This window comes from Strigops habroptila, chromosome Z (genome assembly GCF_004027225.2).
Source record: "Strigops habroptila isolate Jane chromosome Z, bStrHab1.2.pri, whole genome shotgun sequence".
Lineage (NCBI taxonomy): Eukaryota > Metazoa > Chordata > Aves > Psittaciformes > Psittacidae > Strigops > Strigops habroptila.
Window position 1 is genome coordinate 55,211,933 of NC_044302.2, and position 21,778 is coordinate 55,233,710.

At 37.1% G+C, this 21,778-nt stretch overlaps 1 protein-coding gene across 1 annotated transcript in view; it reads left to right on the top strand.

Annotated features, from left to right (window-relative positions):
- AUH (AU RNA binding methylglutaconyl-CoA hydratase) overlaps positions 1 to 21,778 on the top strand; it is a 115,525-nt gene that overhangs the window by 30,343 nt on the left and 63,404 nt on the right. Inside the window, exon 4 of the mRNA XM_030511892.1 lies at positions 6,130 to 6,216. Coding sequence (XP_030367752.1) covers positions 6,130 to 6,216 — 87 coding nt within the window. The remainder of the gene's footprint in view (positions 1 to 6,129; positions 6,217 to 21,778) is intronic.

A 21,778-nucleotide genomic window follows, 5' to 3' on the forward strand; every position in this document is an offset into this window, starting at 1 on the left:
AAGAGGTAGTGGGCACAAGTTGCTTTCAGAGAATTCCATCCAGATAAAATATATCCTTCATTGTGAGAAAATTAATGAAGAATTAAACGTAGGAATGGATTCCACAAAGAACTGGTGGAATTTCCCTTTCCAGCAGTATTAAAGACTTGAAATGACCCTGAGTAACCTAATCTAGGTCTGTGCATTTGGCAGAATGTTGGAAATGTTGGACCAGGCGATATCCAGAGATTTCTTCCAGTCTAGACTTTTCTGTTATCCTACCAAATAGGTGATAATCTTCTTTGTTACTTTGTGAAAGGTGGTCCAGAATAGTTAATATTTATGAAGCATGCTTCTTCTTAATTGATCAGACTGGACTTATTTTTATTCAAGAATACAATCCGTAGTAGCTATAATAGGTAGAGATTGATGATCCGAGTATCCTGCATCTGGCTGGGCTGGGAGATGCAATGGAATTCTTACTGGTATGCATGCGTATTTTGTCTTCAAAGCATAAAACTTTTTGGTTTTTTTGTCTTTCACACAGGCAGGAGAGTTCAGTAGTGGTTGGCTTTATTTTGTACTGTGGTTTGTCAAGCATATAGCTTGATAAATGGTAGTTGAAAATGGTAGTTGAAAGCAAATTTAATTAATCTACATGGTGACATTATTATTTTAAATTGGGCTTTTCTGTTTATTAAAAGGATTTTTAAGGATATTAATTTGAACTATGTATCTGTCAGCAGAATAATATTATTTACTTATTTACTACTGTGCTGTATATATATATTTAACAAACACTAATTCTATTTAAACAAATTTTTGCTTGCCTTAGGCTTGACACTATAAATAAATATATTTGTTTCATGACGTATTGCAGTTTCTGTTTAAAATGGGGAATTGAGTTGTCCTGCATGTATTTCAGGATGTGGAAGTTTCATATCTGAAATTACTGGAAATTTGGAGAAGAAAAAAAATCTTTCTGAGTTTGAATTTAAGGTGGCTATAGTGTTTGTCCTCAAATATGTATGAATAGCTACCTTTTGAGGTATTCCTAACATCATAAAAGTTGATTGGGTTTCTACTAGTGATTTCAGCTAAACATGGATTTCTTGCATACATCTGCTTTTGAGGAAAGATATTTACGTGTATCCTATGTGTTGGTATTTTTTTTTGGCTAGTAGTTTTAAGTTAGTCTGTAATGTGTGTCAGAGTTGGCCATTTGCCTCAGTATTTTAATTTAGTTATTGAAGTGTTCATTTTTCTGTGTAGAGAAGTAGGGATATTAATTTACAGTCTGCTTAATTACTTTGTGTAGGAATAAGCTATGGTTCTTAAGCTTTTAATTGGTAAGGTAATTACTCGTAGTTGAAAGCATTTGAAGTTTCCTTCATAAATTCGTTAACCTGTTTCTTTGGGTTATTAAACATATTATAGGTGGTGCCTCTGTGCTTTACAGTTTCCAGTGTTCTTAGTTTTTGCCAACAAGATACAGAGGAATTGGACAGAGTATGCAAAAGGATATCTTCTGATACTCTCAGATGTCACTTCCTTACTGAATTTTTGGTGGGCTGATGGAATCGGTTGATCTGTGTTTAGCAAGATCAAAGGGCAAGCTCAAAATAACATTGCTGCAATAGTGTATTCTACCTCAAATGCCTGTGATGTGTCACTTCCTTTCCTCTTCTCAGAGAAAAGGCACTTTGGGCACCTTTTGACACTTGGTAGAATAACTTCACTGTTCAATTTGGGTGTGCCAGATTTCTAAAAGACTTATTTTTAAATAAAAATATTTGTTGAGTAAAGTTAAATTTTTAAGTATGATGTATAAAACATTATATTTTATGTCTTTTTAGTTTAAATGTTTTGTGGTGTCTTCTGGAAGTATGTGTTAAAGCATAGTATGGAACAGTACTGTACAAGAAAATTTCTAGGCATTTATGGTATTTGGAAAGTGAGGCTATACAAAGATGTTGGAACAGATTTTTCAAACACAACACTTAGCTTTTCAACAGTATATAAATTCTGTTTAGAAAGTGTGTGAAAATATCCAAATAAGGCAAGAGGCATGAGGTCATAGTAATCACTGTAAAACTTAGTTACTTTTGGTGTGTTCTCTAAGTTAAATAGCCATCCTTGTCGTATAGATACGTAGGTGGAAAAATTCTGGTGAATAACAGCAATATGCCTATCTTGGTGGACTGCCGTTGGCTTTTTTGAATAAACATTTTCTCTGGCATCATTGTGAAATGTAAGTCAGGCACATGCTGCAGAAACTCTGGACTGACAGTGTACAGCAGCCAACCATTGGGTAGCTAAATGCTTAAAAACTTGCAAAGAGAGTTAATTGATTACATCAGGGTTTTTATACTTATGGGAAGTAAAGGAAGAAATAAGTAACCTTTCTGTGTTCTTCCAATATTGAGGGGGGAAATAAGAAACAGAGGTTTTCTGTTGGATTGACAAACCTCAGTAGAAGTGTAGGTAGTATTGAAAGGAGCATGCCTCTTCCTCACAGTAGTTTTAAGGGTTGATCTGCCAGTACCAGTTTACAGACGTGCTGCTCAGCAGGTTCCAGAAGTCTGCTGTTTGTACTGGTATTTTGCAAGCAGGGAAGTGCTTCTCTTCTGCCACTTTGCTTTGTAAATTTGGAAGTGATGCTTCTGTGAATTAATTTAATTCAAGAAGAGTTTATTCACAAGTGGAGAGTACCTGTCTTCATCCTAATGTAGCTGTAGGAGGACGTGGCTGATTGCACTGTCAGTGTAGTCTTTCACCATTGCAAATCTCTTTTGTCATGTACTAACAGCTAGTAATTTGAAAATGGCACTCCATTTAAAACAGAGTTTGTGAAGTGCTGGGAGCAGAGAGGTGAGAATTGCAGAGCGTGACCCCTAGAATCACAGTTAGTCTTGACTAGCTTTTGCTGTGTTTCTGTGCAGATGAGAATCAATTACTGCCACAAAGCATTGAGACGCCAGAAATCATAATACAGAGAAACAATGATTCATGCTTCAGTACAAACCAGATGGATGTGGGGACATAATTACAGTTTACAATCAAATCTGCAACAGTTAGTTTGCCTCAGCCCACTGGTAGCTCAGGTTCCCCCTTCTGTATGTATTTGGGTAGAGAGCTTAGGAGCCTTGCGTTCAGTGTGGTGTGGAATCACGGACACACGGTACAGCTCCCAGAGTTTTGGGAGTGGATGTGGGGAAGCAGATAGGCCAAATGTGTCTGCGATTTCAGCTGTGGCCCATGGGAAAGTTGCAGAGGTTCCTTCTGTCAGAGATTTTGTGGTTTGAAAAGCTTAGCTACTTTGTTTCTCTCAGCAGTTGAGCAAATACTGTATTCAGTTACTTTAAAGTAGGAAATTTGGGGTGAGAGGAGAGATCTTTGATTTCAATAACTGAGAGCAGAAGTCTCTGGTTGTAACTTCTTTTTCCTTCATGGCTGTATTCAGAAACTTAACCTTTCCTACTTCTGACTTAAGAACAGATTTTGAAGAAACCTGTGAATAGTTCTCTGCTATATGGATCTAGGAATTCTTCAAGAATTCTTTGATCAGTGGTTGAATCTTACAACAGGAACAAAAGTATTAAGTAGGTGGCAGGTCCATCTCCTGTGAACCAGAGGATGCCAACTTGTGTGTTCTGTTGGAGTGCAGCAAATGGTTTCTGCGCGAAAGCCCTCAGTTACTATTATTACACTTTGGAGGCCTAAAATAGGAAAGGTTTTTTTCTTATTTTAGTAGGAAACTTTTTCCATTTCCTTGACAGTTATGAGAGAGAAATACTTAAAAATGGAAATACAAGACTACAGAACTTGGTTAAGACACTAAGATCAGTTATTGTACTAGAAATATTTTTCCAGTATTCAAAATAATTAAGTTTAATTTTGCAGCTTCCTTGTAGTTTGTTCTTTCTTTGTTGAAAATTTAATAGATTTCTTTAAATATCTTCAAGTAAATTTATATTCTAAATGAAAGAAGTCTGCAGTTTGTGTATTTTTTGGTTTAGAATTTGGTTTCTTTTTTGGGTTGAATCCATTGGTTTTTTTTTTTTTAATGAATCTGAATAAATCAAACCCTATAAATTGCCATAATCCTATCCTGACAGTACATTTTCTGAACAGTAATACTGGAGATATTTTTTAGGTTCAGTGCCTCTCTTTTGAAGCTTTTTTTATATACTTTCAAAGGGTATGCCCAGTGAACAGGATTTCATAGTGTGGAACTTTTGAGCCAGATTGCTCAGCCATACAGTTTTCTTGTTCACAAAGCACACAGGTTGTTGTTGTTCTCATATTGGCAGTGTTTTGGACAGAGTTGCAGAAGCTAAACCCAGACATTAACAGATACCAGAGAAGTGATATCTTTTCATTTGCACACTTGCTGATAAAGCCTTTACAGCAGGTTTTGTCATGAAGTTTTATAAAGCTCCTTTTAGCTACTGAATCGTGTACAAAAATGCGTTTTTGAAACTTGCTTGCAGTTTTATATGATTTAGAGTTCTATCCAGATTTATGGATGCAAATCTTGTTTGCTTTTTAGGTACCTGGCACAATTTCTGTATGCATTCATTGTGAATTACTAAGGCAGCAGTTGCAGTTTTGCTGCAGTGCACAGTTGACCACAGTAATTCATGTTCTATACTGCCTGCTCAACTAGCCTGTCATATTGTCTTCAATTGGGGCATATCTTAGAAGGCTGTTTGGAAGCTTTTGGCAAGGTGTCTGATACTGTAAATTAAACTTGACATTATTTAGTGGGAACCATGCAAATGCAGTCAGGACTGATGCTTCATTGTTTTTGTATTGACATGCACAAAAGGAGAACAAAAGTCTTAGTGAAATTAGGAGCTTTGCTATGATGGAAGGAGAAGAGAAGTAGAGTTGCTTTATTGTGCATGTTACCTTAATCCAGCAGCTGGATGTCTGTCAGAAAATGTCAGATTGAGATAGTGATTTTCTCAGACCTAGGCTAGAGTTCTGAATGTCAACTAATGCTGTCAACAAAAGTATATCTAGAAGTGTTTGATGAAGAGGGTTAAGAGGGTCTAGCATGAGTTAAGTCCAGAAATGTTAAAGGGGAAGCGTATGACTGCTTAATTTAAAATTGAGTTACGAAATTAATGATGCATTTTCCTGAACGAGTAATATTTTGATTCTCAGGGTAGAGAAACATAAAGCTGGTTTTTTGCATTGGTAATATACCGTGTTTAGCCTTTCAGACATATGCCAAGAGATTATAGGTTCATTTTTACCAGATGGAAAAAATACATGCTAAATTGCTGTGGGAATGTTGCACTTCTTTAGAGAATAAATGTGTATATGCAGATTTAGTATTTTTCATGTATTCTTTGTCTATAAGGATGATGAACTGACTATCTTACTCTGCATTTAGCTATTTTATTATTACTTTCTGATTCTCCTTTTTTTTACACATTCATGAGAGAAAATGTTGGTTTTATGTATCAGCAAATTTTTAAAAACACACTTTTGTAACCATCTTTACTTACAGCATGCTTTTTAAACAGAATTATTTTCCTATAGTCATGAAATAGATTAAAAATTCTACTATTTTTCTGAAGAACAAAAAATATGTTGCATAACTTATTCAAAAATACATTTCCGTAAAGTGGGTTGAAAAATGGTAGTAGGTCCACTGTAGATTTTTTTATTTAGATAAATGTAGTTTTTTAATGTAAAAACATGAACCCTAGCTATTTTATTATCTACCAATGAAAGAATAACAAGAGCACAATATAAAACCCACAAATTTATCAGACTTTGTGACACAGTTGAGAAAATAAAAGCGTAAATGCTATTATTCATGAACTATTCTGGGAAAAGAGGAAATGTCGCCGGGAAGAATATACTCAGTGAAGATCCGGTGGTGGGTAATTTGATTTTTTTTTTTGGTTGTTGGTTTTTTGGTTGGTTGGTTGTTTTTGTTTGTTTGTTTTTGTTTTCCTTTGATAAATAGTCCGTGTTTTCCTTGAAATCTGTGGGAGATGAATGTGACCAATTTGAACTGTCTTTTTCTTAAAGTAAACTTAATTTTTTGGGCATGCAGGAGTATTTTACTTATGAAAATGTATTTGTAGTACTGTTTACAGCTTGCTAACGTATGCGAAATGTCACTTTCAGGTGCTGACCTTAAAGAAAGAGCAAAAATGCACTCAAGTGAAGTTAGCTCTTTTGTCTCAAAAGCAAGAGCAACTATTAACGAAATGGGTATGTAACATCTCCCTTGAACAATGTTATTTCAACTGTAACCTGAAAAGGGCTAGATCAGAGGAATGACATAAACTTGCTTGGTTGATTCTTGACAGGTATCCACAACTATTTATATTGATAAATACAAATCATGGTACATTACTTCTTTTAAAATGTTCCTAAGTGAGTTTGAACTTATTTTCAGAATGTTAGAAAAAGCTAAATCTCAGCTGAAAGAGAGGTCATGTGCCCTCCTGTTTTCATAAAGGATGGAGTTGTTCAGTGACATCCAAATACTTTAGAACTTAATTTTTACTACTGCATTCTTGTGGTTCGTATAATTAATACAGTCTTTAATACGTTTTAGAAACATGTTAAACATCAGCTGTTGATACAAAATTAGCTACGAAGGCTTTCTAAAATTTTGTTTAGTATGCATTTGTTCTGGTGTAGTAAAACCTGTTTGGGATTTTAATTGACTTGTACCAATTTTTAAGAATAGTAATTTCTCTGTAAATTTTATATTATGAATTCACCATCACATCATTATGTTTCTACATCTATGCTGATTAGTTTTAATATAATTGATTTTCAACAGGCTATTGTGAATTTGTCAAAGGAGGTCAAGTGAGCCATGTTTGAGGCAATTAATTTTATACATTCGGTGTATACATGCAATGTATTTTGTCACTTGAAATTCTGGCTCAAAACTGAGTAATAAATAATTTCTTAGCGAATGTTTTTAGATGCATTTCCTTATTAACACTGGGTCAGATCTTGGTTTGGCAGAATGGAAACCAGTATGATTTTGCAGGTAAATGGCAGATTACTGAACGAGTCTTCAATTAAGTACTTAACAGAGACAACTTGTGTCCTTGAATTAATGTGTTATCTTTGAAGCAAAGCAGATCTTCAGTGCTTTTTAAATAAATATGTAAAATCATGAAGTATTGTCAAGTGAATACATAATTGATTTCCTGCAGTTGATACTGTATGTCATGCTGGCATGTGTTTTTTATTGGAATGCTGAGCAAGAGGCAACAAGTTTTTCTAGTTAGTTACTTTATAAGATTTTTTGGAGGCCTCCTTAGCTCTAAGTAGTATTTTTTCAGTCTTTTTTGGACTGAAGTTATTGGAAATACTTTCTGAGCTGCTATTAATGTTTAAGAAGGGGCAACATGTTTTAAGATTTTTCTATGATCAGGAAATACATATTAAAAAAAAAAAAATCAGTTATTCTTGATTTTTTAAAGTGCAAAAATTCCTGAAGTCTAAACAACTATTTGGATTCATAATTCTGTACTGAATGACTGGAAAATATACACAGTGATTTAATGCTTTATTTTGCTTCAGAGTTGAAAAGACTTTAAGACAAATGTTTGTTTGTCTTCAACTTCATTAAGGTTCCTGTGAGAATATTTAACTACTGAATATGTGAGCAAATTTTTAGTGTTATCTAAAAGGTTTACAGTATGTCATCGTGCTAACAGTGAATTACTTGGAGCTTTAGGAAACCAGTGTGAGTACTTTCATTCATTGATCTCTAGTCTCTTTTTCAAGAAGGGAGCATGAACTTGTAAGTGGAATTAATATTTGAGAATCTAGGTCACTGAAGTACCTAGATAGGAGGGTTTGTGAGGAAATGTAAAACAGCAATTACACATGCTGCAGGTTGGAAACGAGAAAGAATTTGAGCATAACCCTTGAACAATAGTATAACAAAACTTTTTCTTAGGTGGAGTGTCTTTCTCCCCTTCCACTTCTCCTCTTTCTCCCCCTTCTCCATCCCTCCGTCCTTACTCCCTCTGTCCTGCCATTTTGCCATTTCTGCTTTAAAACACTAGACGGAACAGTCACTAGAAGATTCTTTAATGGTTACATGATATTTGACCATCTCCCAGTTCATTTTTTAAAAGGCTTTTCTACAGCATTAGAGAAGAACATTGAGATATCACTTCTAATGTTATTGGTCAATTTTCCTATCATGTATGATTGGACATATATGCTATATAAGTAGCTCTTATTTTTCAGTCACGTGGTGTATTCCAATAGTATACATTTTTGAGGCATTGCTGGGTTTGAGCACATGCCAACAGTAGATGTATTTATAGGATGGATGTAACATTTTAATGAAGGGTCTTTGCAGAGCAATTTAAAATGTGGGTCCCTCCATCAGTAACTAGTAGAGAATACGAAAAAGTGGATTTTATAAATTAGGTGAGTGCACAAGGTGTCATGCTGTGTAATGCCTGTACAAGTAGAAGTGAAAATTCATTTTACAGCAAGTCAGAGGTTCTCAATTCTTTTTTTCTTCTGAAGAAGTGATCTGGTATTACAGAATATAATTTTTGTAGAACCAGTGGAACACAGTATTTGTATTTGATTACTGCAATGAACCTGTATATTGAAAATAGTAACAACCAGAATATTGTGAGATGGTTGAAGAGGAGAAGCAATTTTCAACTTATTAGTTGCCACTACAGAATGCTAGATAGCCAGGGAACAGTATTTCCAATCTCTCACTTTATTCTTTTTCTATCCAAGTTTAATGCTGTAATCTCATTTAAAATGTGTTCTACCTTTTGCTTTTCAGAAATAGGTCATGTTTTGATAATTGCATTTGTGTTCAGATGTGTGACCTCGTAAGGAAATGCTTCTTTTAGCAGTATTTTCAGAAAGACAATTAAGTTATCTTTGTAGAGAAAATACGCAAAAGGTTAGTTACATCTTGGACAACTGGATAAACTTAGCTTCTTAGAACTGACATGCTTTGGTTTTCTTTACTTCCTGTAAATTTCAGTACATTTAGAATCCTTTAAATTTAAAAACAAGCAGTTTTGTAAAAAGCTGTAGTATCATTTTGGAATACAGTTACAGTAGAGAGTTTTCTGGAAATTAAAAGCACACTGCACTTGTTTTTATGGGATTAATTTATAACTTCTTGCTAAATTTGGGTGAAGTATTAAGACTGCAGTAAGTATCACTTGGTATAAAAATAAGCACTTAAAGAGCTGAAAAAATTGGTATTGAGTCGTTGGTTGCAGTGCTTAGAGCTTTAAGTTGAGGGGAGGGAAAATCAAAACAGCCTCTATTTTTAGCAGTGGTTGCTGTTGCTGAAATTATACCAAACTTGGGGGGGGTTGGGTTTTTTTTTTTTGTGTTGTTGTAGGGTTTGGGGTTTTTTCAATAGTAGGAGTTATAAGACTACTTGTCCGTTACTATGTTCTGCTTGAGGCTCTTTGTCTCTGATGTAAGGCTGGCGTTACCCTCAGAAAAACTAGTAGAGAAAAACATTAGTAGACCTCTTGCAGAAATGCACAATGGAACAGGCTTGACTAAATGAAATCACATGTTACTGACTACCAGAAACCTAATTTTTGATGGTTGGGGGTGGGATGGGGGAGCCATCATTGTGGGTCAGATCTTCAGCACGTATTTTTGGTATGACTCCCATTAAGTCCATGTTCTTAATACTGGCTGTGGGATCTGGGCTGTGGTACTGCTATTGTATACGTCATCTGTTGGGATTTCAGTTGGAAAACAAACTGGGGCCAGATATAGAGCTGAATTCAGTAACCACTTTCCTGTACAAAACCACCTTGCTTAACAGAAAGAAAAAGTGAAGCTGCAGAAAATTTGAGCTTCGCAAAACCCACAACAACTTGTAATTACTCAGAGCGATTTTTGGCCGCAATTTCTAATAAGTGAGAAACACCATTGGTTAGCAAAGCTGTTCCAAAGAACATAGCATAAATACCTGAATCCCACAAATGGGGAAAAAAAATTGAAGACTTCTTTGTTTAAAACATCTGCTTGGTTTTGAGTTGGAAGTTCTGATACAAATTTAATAAGTAGTGATATCTAGTAATTTTGTTTAGACATAATTTTCACAGATGTGATCAGTTCTGATGTAGTCCAGTTTGAGTGAGAGCACCTTGAATGAAAGCACCTTGTGGTCAATTACTTGCATTTATTTTTTATCATGTGGTCTTTATTTTATTGAAAGCAGATACAGTTTTCTGTTTACAGGTTGTTTTTTTTTTCTTCCTTAGCAATTTTCTGTCATTGTGGTTTCTTTCAATCATCACCAAACTTTTCATTTACCTAAGAGAGTGCTCTTACTCATCATTCAGGAGAACAGTCTCTTCTCCAAAAAGTTCTTTTTCCAACTCTTTAAGATCACACATCCTTGGAAATTCTTAGGTTGTGCCACATTATATGCTACAGTTTGGTTTTGGATGCAAGCTGTCCAAACTTGATCTCAAGAGGTCCCGAGAGTGAGATAAGGATAGTATAAGTCTCATTTGATTTCTGGTCTGCTAACTACCAGCCCATCTTCCCATTCTAAAATTTCAAAAATAGGCAAGAATTGATCATTTATGAGGTCAGAGCAGTGCCTTATTTTACTATTTGAGTTCCTGGGCCTTCTGTGGACCTTTGGTTAACATTAAAAATCCTGATTTAGTAATGAACACTCCAGACCTGATTACTACTCTGAGAAGTGACTGCTTATGTAATATTGACCAAATCTTCCTGTGTGTGCTGGAGGTAGATCTGGGCAGCAGTGATGGAGTGCGCTGGTTTGGAAAGCCAGTAGGAAGAACTGTGGGTTTCTCTCAGGGAAGAGCAGATACAGGCTGTAACTTCTGAAAGCATTCACTGGGAAGCTGAATGGAATATCACAAGTAGTTACCAAATTTGAGAAAGGAAACACTTAGCTGTTGTAAGTAAGCTATTGCTAAGCAGTGCCATGCTTAGCAGCCATCTTTAGTCATCTTGGTCACCCTACGTTGCTGACACTGTGAAAGGGAGATTCTGGCACAGTGTTCTCTTGCTGTGTTATGTTGCCTGTTCAGTTAAGTGTAGAGCATAGCTAACACAGTCCAAGACTGCTAGCATTCTGAACGTGTTACTGAGCTCTTGGTTGTTTTCCAGTTGTAGATTTACTGCTTCTCTTAACATTGAATTAATTTAAGATACCCTTTGACTAAGCATTGTCTGTTTCCTAAATAGACAGTACTGTCTTTGCAGAGCTGAAATTATGGGCTTTGTCAAATTGCATTGGATTGGTTTTAATTAAAAAACACAATGCTAAGCTCTGTACCATTATAGAAGCAATGAATGCAACATTAAACTTCTCTACTAAGATGTTTATTAGCTATTTATATGACAGCATTGCTTCCACAAATGCTAATACACTTTTTTCCCCCATAATAGTAACTTTCTAAAAACTGTTATAAAGAAAGAAGAGAAATGGAGGACTGGACTATTAGGATGAGCTGATAGTCTTTCCTTATAGAGCTGAAAATTAAGGAAGGATGTGGCTTTGCATGGCCGATTCATTGCTTTGATCTCTGGCATAGCCTCAGCTGTAGTTCAGTTTTCCTTCTGGTAGTAATTCCAAATGCTGTTCTATGAGAAAGAGAGGCTGCGCTCTGGACATGGCCCTTTAATTTTACTCACACAAAAGAAACTGTACCAAAAGAAGGGTGCTACTAACTCAGATGGTTTATTGAGATCAACGTAGCCAGTTTGCACATTGTTAAAACCGGCCTTCAGTATGACTTCCTGTCCAGAACTTCTGTTCCTTCTCTGGGGAGCTACATTGTGCAAGTTTGATGCACTGGGAAACTCTGCCCTTTCCTTGCCCTGTGCAGGTTTGAAATTGCGTGTTTCTATCTCTGAATGAGGACGAATGGTTTGTTAGCTTTTGCTTTCCTTTCCTCAAGTCTCTGGTTCAGTTCCTCGAACCAGTTGGTATTCAAAGGGCAGCAACTCCTGGCATGGTACCGAAAATATTATGTTGCTCTTCTGTTGAAGAAATCCTATGCTCATTGCTTGGGCCCAGCATTAGACTTTGACTTCAGAATAGCATGTTGAACTCTTTTATTGAACGCAGCTTTTGCCTACGTGTGCGCTGCTTTTAGAGGTTATAGTTGTGCTGTTGTTTGAATTTTATTTAGTGTGCTCTCTAGGAAAGAAACAACTTACATAGAAGTAAAATGTAAAACTGTGACTGAAATGATTTATCCTTGGCAGACTAGGGATAATGAGGTCCTTCTCTAGAAGGAAACGGGAGAAATGGCTACCTTGGATTTGGAGAAGGCTGAGTCTCTCAATGACTTCTTTGCCTCAGTCTTCACTGGCAAGTGCTCTGACCATGCTGCTCAAGCCTTGGAAGATAAATGCAGGGACTGTGAGAATGGAGACCTTAGGCCCACTGTAGGACAGGATCAGGTTCAAGATCATCTTAGGAACCCGAATGTGCACAAGTACATGGGACCTGATGAAATCCATCCAAAATGAACTTGCTAAGCCACTGTCTGTCCATCATATTTGAAAAATCATGGCAGTCAGGTGAAGTTCCCAACAACTGGAAAAAGGGAAATAGAACCCCGTATTCAAGAAGGGGAATGTGGAAGACCTAGGGAACTACAGACCAGTCAGTCTCACCTCTGTGCCTGGTAGGATCATGGAGCAGATTCTCCTGGAAACCATGCTAAGGCACGTGAAAAACGACGAGGTAGTTTGTGATAGCCAGTATGGCTTCATAAAGGGCATATCCTGCCTCACCAGTTTGTTGGCCTTCTATCATGGGGCTGCAGAACTGATGGATAGGGGCAAAGCAGTTGATGTCATCTACCTGGACTTGTGCAAAGCGTTCGACACTGTCCCGCACAACATCCTTGTCTCTAAACTGGAGAGACATAATTTTGATGGATGGACCACGCAGTGGATAAGGAATTGGCTCGACAGCCGCACGCAGAGAGTTGCAGTCAGTGGGTCAATGTCCAGCTGGAGACGGGTGACAAGTGGTGTCCCCCAGGGATCGGTGTTGGGACTGATCCTGTTCAGCATCTTTGTCAGTGACATGGACAGTGGGATCAAGTGCGCCCTCAGCAAGTTTGCCGACGACACTAAGTATGGTTCGGTTGATACACTGGAGGGAAGGGATGCCATCCAGAGGGACCTTGACACGCTTGTGCGGTGGGCCGATGCCAACCTTATGAAGTTCAACAATGCGAAGTGCAAGGTCCTACACTTGGGTCAGGGCAATCCCAGGCACAGCTACAGGTTGGGCAGAGAAGTTATTCAGAGCAGCCTGAGGAGAAGGACTTGGGGGTGTTGGTCGATTAGAAACTGAACATGGGCCGGCTTCAGTGTGCGCTCACAGCCCAGAAAGCCAACCGTATCCTGGGCTGCATCAAAAGAAGCGTGACCAGCAGGTCAAAGGGGGTGATCCTGCCCCTCTACTCTGCTCTGGTGAGACTCCACTTGGAGCACTGTGTGCAGTTCTGGTGTCCTCAACATAAGAAGGACATGGATCTGCTGGGACAAGTCCAGAGGAGGGCCACGAGGATGATAAAAGGGCTGGAGCACCTGCCGTATGAAGACAGGCTGAGAAAGTTGGGGCTGTTCAGCCTGGAGAAGAGAAGGCTGCGTGGAGACCTCATAGCAGCCTGCCAGTATCTGAAGAGGGCCTACGAGGATGTTGGGGAGGGACTCTTCATCAGGGACTGTAGTGATAGAACAGGGGGTAATGGGTTTAAACTTCAACAGGGGAAGTTCAGGTTAGATATAAGGAAGAAGTTCTTTCCTATGAGGGTGGTGAGGCACTGGAACAGGCTGCCCAAAGAAGTGGTAAATGCTCCATCCCTGGCAGTGGTCAGGGTCGGTGTGGCGACATGGTCTAGTGTGAGGCATCCCTGCCCATGTCAGTGGGATTGGAAGTAGATGATCTTAAGGTCCTTTCCAACCCAAACCATTCTATGATTCTGTCCTTTTGTTTTGTGAATTCAGTGCTTGAATATGTGCTATGCTATTTGTGTATGTAGTAAGTTCTTAAATATACTTAGTGAGGATAGCAAATACAAGAAATAATTTCAGTTTTCTTCTACCCAAAGCTTTTCTTAATTTGCACAGAAAGTAGATTCTGTAATTTTGTGTTTACTTCATTGTTGTTTTACTGAGGGCAGAGTAAGACAACAAGAAGACACATTAATAAATATGAAGAAACTGAGGAATCTGTTCATTAAACTGAAGTGTACCACTGAAGAAATATACAAACTATTTTATATAGTACAAAAAGAGAATCGTGGCAGAATTTGCTACAGAGGGCATTAGCTAAAGGGTTTGATTATAGTACCTCTCTTTCATTCCTATTAGTTTCCCAAGCTTTGCTCCTATTATCAAGAATATAAAACACACTGTCCTATTACTTGTCCATAATAAAGTACCAAATAGAAAATCTTAAAATTATTATTTTAAGATTTATAATAATATTCCTGCATTAGTATTTATTTGTTAATTCAAAAAATTTCTTCTAGGTCATTCATAAGAATGAGTGAGCACTGGAGGAAACTGAAATTAATGGGATTGAGGGAAATGCCTTAAGAAAACCCTTTAACTACTGTCATAATAAAGAGAAGATAAACTTTAGTAATATCTTTTGCTTAACTGTAAGCAATGTGCAGTTACCACTTTCATTTAAAGCAAAATTTCTTCACAATTACTAAAAATAATTTTTTTATACAGCTCTTTCTTGCAGCCAGTTGTCTGTCTGAACTTTGAAGGTATTAAAGCAAAGATAGTAATGTTCAGATAAATCTGTCAACAGTAACAGTCCATTAATCTCCTTATCCAAAGCACTGGATTTAGAGGGTAGCTAAAAGCGTTTCACAGTTGTAACTAACAAATGTATGGAAGAGAATTGTGTGCATCCAAATGTACATGTAGACCATTCAGACTTCAAAATGTGGTCATGTTTTTGCAGATTGAGGTATTTTAAAAACGTCAGTAAATATTTAAGTTACTTTATATAACCACTTTTCATTCTTGTTGCAATAATTGCAGGTAGAGCTTTGCAGCATTTGATTACTTACCTTGAATAAAAATGGTTTGACCTATCTTCTTTGCCTTCAAGTTCGTATAGGAAGAGTTGACAGTCTCTCTTAGCCATTTTTTTATGTTGCTACATACATTGGTTGGTTTTCATTCTGTTACAGAATGGATGAAGGTGCTTGTTGAAGTATTTGGTTTCTTTTAGCCTTTTTTTCCCCATAGAAAGGCCTTTTTTGATGGGGGTGCTTGCAATTGAAAATGCAAGCAAACTGTTTTAGTCACTGACTTGGTAACAGGTTTTACAAGGCAAGGTAAAGCCGTAAACACAACTAACACCGCAAATCTCATATGACATCTTAATGTTATTATTGTTCTTCAAGAAAAGATCCCAAAAGATGAAACCAAGATATGGTATTATGCTGCAATTATTTTTCTGATTTCCTATGACATAAATGAACTTAGGTGAAAGTGTAATTTTGTGAAAAATATGTTCCTAATAGAAAGAATATGTCAGTTACTATAATTGCCCAGAGGCTATCTCTACTTGTCATGCAAAGTGCATAGTTTATGCCCTTTTATTTTTTGAAAATAGCAGAATGAAATCTACTTGGAGGTCCCTAGCCAGCGGTATCTATCTTAGGGGCAAATACTGGTTCCAGTCCTGTTCAACATTGTTAATGATCTGGATGATGGTGTCTTAGCAAGTTTGTTGATGATATAAAAGCAAAAGTTGTGGCTGATGCACCAGAGGGTTGTCCTTTGGAAGGACTCGGTGAACTGGAGAAATAGGCTGACAGGAACCTCATTAAGTTCAACAAAGGAAAGTGCAAAGTCTTGCACCTGAGGATGAACAACCAGTACATGCTGGGAGCTAACAATCTGGAAAGCAGCTTTGCAGAAAAGGCACTGCATGTCCTGGTGGACACCAAGTTGAACATGAGCCAGCACTGTGCCCTTGCAGCAAAGGATATTAATGGTGTCCTGGGCTGCACTGGGACAAGTGTCACCAGCAGATTGAGGGAGGTGATCTTTCCCCTTCATTCAGCACTGGTGAGGCCACACCTGGGAGTACTGTGCCCAGTTCTGGGCTCCCCAGGACAAGAGAGAGATGGAACTACTGAAGGTGGTCCAGCGAAGGGCCATGAAGATGATGTATAGACTGGAGCATCTCTCGTACAAGGAAAGATTGAGTGAACTAGGATTGTTCAGCCTGGAGAAGAGAAGGCTCAAGGGGTGATCGCATCAATAGAGATAAATACCTAAAGGCGGGGGGGGGGGGGAAGAGGAGGGGGCGGGGAGTAGTGTTAAGATGAAGCTAGACCCAGAGGCAGTGGACACAAACTGAAACATGGGAAGTTCCTCCTGAACATCTGGAAACATTTACTGTGAGGGGCATTGACACAGGTCACTGTTATGTGATTCAAAGATTTCTCATGTGCTGCAGTCATATACGTAGGCAGATATTTGCCACACTTTCTTATTCTCTTTTAGTTAGATAATGAATTGTGGAAGTTTTTATATATCCCTCAATATTTATAGCATACTTTCCTCCAGTAATCTATGTAATACAGTATGTAAGATATTTTTAAACAGTTCATCCTCCTTGCTTTATGTTTTATGAAATCCATTATTCAAAAGGAAAAATGAGCTGCTACAGATGCCCCCTGAAGTTGCTAGTCGTAGTAAGCTGTGCACTAATCGACTTTATTTGTCAAATAATCAGAAATTCACGTGTGGAATAAATAGCTTGGACAATTTATTTCTTCATTCTCTGGGAACTCACTTGTATTGTTGGAGACCTAGTTTTTGAGAGGAGTGCTCTCACTTCTTTCTTTTCAATCAGTACTGGGAAACAAGAATTCTTAGGCTAATGGCTGTCTGTTGATAATTAAAGACAAATCAAGCTTATGAATCTAGTTCAGTAGGTGCTAGAGGTAGTGACTAGCTTCTGATTTACATCTCAATAACTGTTCTTTCCAAAGATAGATAGCCAGAGGTCACTGAAGTAAGAAGAAAGATGAAATATAAGGATGTTTTACAACATTGTCCAGGTACAGGAGGACAACTAAAGAATAGTAATGGGAGCTAAGACGACTGTCATTTTAGTCTTTCATATCAAATACTTGAAAAGGCATGCTTTAAAGTGGGGCCTTATTTGAATGTTCCTAAATACCAAATTTTCACTGCTGTGGTTAGCTGAATTGAAAGCACTTGTCCTCATGTGTGCAAGAGTACGTCAAAAATAGAAGTTAATTATATCTTAGGGTGATATATAATTTATGCATTATTAGGGATTGAAAGGGCTTCCAAGGACTTCTCTTTCCTGGTTCACGGGAATCATGAACTGCAAGTGTTGCTGCAGTAACTGTGCAGGCCTTTTAGTTTAAGAGAAACTAAATCCTAAGACTGCTGGATTTCCAGATCTTTAACGATGGCTCCTATACCCAGCTGTAGGAAGGAATACTGCAGGTGTTGTTCTGGTCAATTGTTTGAAACTGCTCCCAAGCTACAGATGTACGGTTCTTATAGAAAGCTGATTGGCACATGAACAGCCTAGAATTAAAAATTTTGTGCCTAGAGAATGTTTCCTCTTTTTGTACAAATATGTGGTACAGTTGCTAACAGAAAATACTACGGGTATATATTTACTTGGCAAGCAATGAAGCCACTCTTAGGAGGTCTATCTCTTTGGATTGGATACATTCTAAATCAGTAACTTTTTTCATGTTACTACTACATGTCATGTGTTTTAAGTTAAGCAGTCTGGACAAGCTGATGTAAGTTGACCAGGAACACAAATCACAAAGTCTGGAATTCTGGGTACCATATTATTCTTCCTCTGCCCATTTCAGGAACCCTCAGGAAGGGACAAGTAATAGGGATAGGTCTTCCTCTGAGCCCTTGGACACTGTCTAAAGAATGTGTTTATTGCCTGCTATGTAAAATCTAATCTATATAATGTTTCATAAAGACAAGACTACTTTCCTGTATAAATTACTGCCATTTTGGCTTTACTGTACTTATTTATTCATTTTTCATACTTCTTCCCTTCTTCCTTCTTCCTTCATATGCTGGTCTTTCATGTGTCGTATAATCATCTCTAAGCAGAAGGGAAATCCCTTGTTAGTGACCAGCAGCGGACATCATGTGTAAAGTCACTTAAAGATGAAATAACAGTTACCTGCTTCAAAACAGTTGTGATTCTTTGAGATTACTTCCCACATTACATGTGTTTTTATGTGCTTAAATGCAAAGTGTCCTATCACATTCTGTACTGATAACAAAATCGAGAAGAGTTTATTTTACTCTACTCTTTGTCTTTCAGTAATGGACAGGAAGGCAGGAGGCATCCCAAGGCTGCTGGTCAGCCTTATCTAAAACTACATGTAACGTATGTATTTACCAGGAATGCGTTCCTGAAGTTGAACTGAAGATCCACAGTTACTATGGAGTAGGAAACAGGCCCATTTCTTTATACTGCTTATATCACATTTTCTAACTTTTCTAACTTTGAGCTTTTATGAGTTTATTGGACTTCATTAGCTGTATCATGTTACTGTATTTAGTTTCCTTTACTGAAGCTTTTTGCATGCCATTCATTTCTTAGTTCTTCAGTTTCCCTGTTGGTCACTTTATCTGTATCATGTCTTGAGTGGCCATTAAATGTCCTTTTATACAGGTTGTGTCACCTTCTGTCCTAACAGGTTATTCCTCAAATAACGTAATACACAAAAATTATTTTGATCTGCTTGTCATGTTTGTCTACTCTTCACCTAGTCAAACCTCGGTTTCTACTCCTGTGATCTCAAATATAGCAATGCATTTTTGTCTTATATTTGGCTCTTTGCTGACTTAGGACTAAATAGACTGATGTGGGCCCTTCTTTACTGTACTTAGAACCTTTCTTTTCTGTAATACCATTAAGCATTGATGTTATATTACGACATGAGTATTGACTTTTCTTTGGACACTTGTTTGATATGCATAATGGAAGTGTACCTACAAAATATGCAGCATGTTTTACAATACAGTAGATCTGTGCAGTAATCCTTTATGAATTCATTGCATGAACTGGCTTGTTACTTAGTGCCCTTCATATTTTAGTGTCCACACTTTGATGTTCTGCAGTAGTTAAGTGCAATTCTGTGACTACAGTCTAACACTGCTGATTACTTAGTCTTTTTTTTTTAACTACTACTAGCAGCATCGATCTGTGTATATGGTCTACTTTTCTCTATGTGTTTTACACTTTCATTTAGTTTGTTTTGTTCCTTTTATATATATTTACAATTCCTTTTGTGGACTTTACTGCGCAGCTCATGATTGAACATTGGTAAACCTGTTTCAGATCTAGCACTAATGTTTAGTAGTACAATCGCCTGAGATTTATATCTCTTATTTACAGTGTGACAAAATGTGGGATATTAGAGAATAAAACCACTGGGCTTCCTGGCAAAGCTTTAAATAGTTAGGGTTTTTTTTTTCCTATCATTCACGGCAAATGAACCTTGCCATGTAGAATCATTGTGGAGGTCAACCTGTCTGTTTACTTAATTTATTGCTGTAATAATTCGAGTGCATGCAACTAAGTAAAGTCTGTAGGGCATGATTTGTCAAACATCGTCTCTGTTTTTGTTATGAGCTGAACAGTTTTGGCAGTTGTGTATTAAAATTATGCAGATAAACATGAACAAGTGCCTCTTGTGCTACAAAGTTTGAATATTCCAAGAAGCTTTACTGTTGGTAACAAGTTCTAGTTACTTAGAGACTCTGTTATTAGAGTAATCAGGAGCAGTTGCTGATTTATTTCTATATTTCTTTTTCTGATGCTTCACAAGAACATGTTAAAAGAACTAATTTCCTTAATTCTTTTGATAGGTATGCATAGAGCTGTTGTAAAGAAATCTGTATTTTGCCTTTCATTCATTGTCAACTGCCACTTCAGGTGATCCTTTAAAATTAATATCCTTGGGAAGCAATTATTCTAACATATGCTATCAAACTGCTTTGTCTCCCTTTTAATAATGAATTTTAGTATTTCTTGATAGGAATGCTGACTGTAATTCTTGAAAGCAAACTGGTTGGTAATGCTCTAACGTAATAGCCTACTTAAATTGTGCCATAGCTAAATTTGGAAGTTACTTATCATACGAAAAGTAGTCTGCCTTGGACTACTGCAAAAGTTGTGTAAATAGTGCTTCACATACCTAGTCTCTGACAAATGGAACATAAATACAGGCAGTAACTGCTGGAAACTACAATTAATAATGACCATGCCTTCGTGTTCAGGCAAATTATTCTTCATTTACCAGTGGCAGAGACAGATTCCTTTAAATACAAGCTGTATCAGCCTTGAACTTGGATTGCAAGACTGTTTGGCAGATTGGTTATGGTGATGGGATTATGAGTTTCAGTCAGCAACTTGGCCCTGCTGGAATGAGAGTTGCCTTCGCATATAACTAAGAAAAAGTAAATCAAGAAATAGCAGATTTTACTCCTATTCTTCTGTCTCCTATGATTTCTGTGGTTAGGTGGCAATATGTAATTGCTAACTTGGGCTCTTCTAAGTGACTGCAAGTGCTTGATTGTTGCAGACGGTAATCAGTAGCCTCTTTTGACATTGGAATTGGTTCAGATAATCACTTAATCAAGATCTAAACCAGGACCCAAGGGACTTTGGTTTAAAGCATTTGTTATAATCTTGAAAAATATTAATACATTTTTGGTTTTTTCTTAAAAACAATTGGATTTTCATTAGTTGTTGATCGTAAAAGGTTTTTGATTTGCAGCTAAAAGTAGCCTTTTGTTTAAATTGATACTTTGTTTTGTTACCCAGTGAGGGACTACCTGTTTGTATACAGATTTACCCATGCTGATATACATTAACATCTTATTTGTTATGGGGTTGTTTTTTAAATGCAGTTATCTGAAGTGTATCTGTCAGAAAGGAAAAAGGTAAGTTAGGTAGCGCAACTTCTAAATTTAGAACTAGTTCACTAAAGAAAGGAATTATTATTTGTAATTAATGCATTAAATTAATCATTTTTGGACACATTACCCTTCTAGGTTATAAAAGGAGAGAACATTCTCTTACATAAGATTTTCATTTATATTTTGGCAGCAGGTTTTTTTCAATTCCAACTGAGACTGAATGAACTGGTCATTGAATTTAAGAAGCTGAAGCGTTAAAACAAAGATAATATTTCTTTAACATCTGAAAAAAACCCCAACTATTGCTGTCAAGGGTTGGTTTAACATTTCAACAAGCTGTAGCCCATGTGTTCAGCTAAATGAATTGCTTTTGACTATCTTTGAAACTTAAGTAGCAGCAATGTACTACTGAAATATTGAGTGTAGTTTAAAATTGTAGATAGCTTGTGGTAAATGTTATGTTAAATCTAATTAAAGCTGTGCTATAGAAGTTTATTTCTGAAATGAAAAATACCTTTTTTCCCAAAACTACTTTGAGTTTGTGGTGAAGAGGGAAGAAGAGAACTTAAACTTGTTGGAGATGAAGAGCAGTACTTTAAGCTGAATGTTTAAATGACTTCCCTGAGTCAGAACACAGATGATAAATTAAATACAAACCTGCCATGGTCACACAGGCCTCTGGATCTCTGCTACCTGTCACACGTACTGGCAGTGGGTGCATCTGTTTGAGACTGAAAACTTTTCCACGTTCCATTAAGCTGTTGGCTGCTGGTTTATGGGAGAAAAGGGGCAATAGTGGTGACAATAC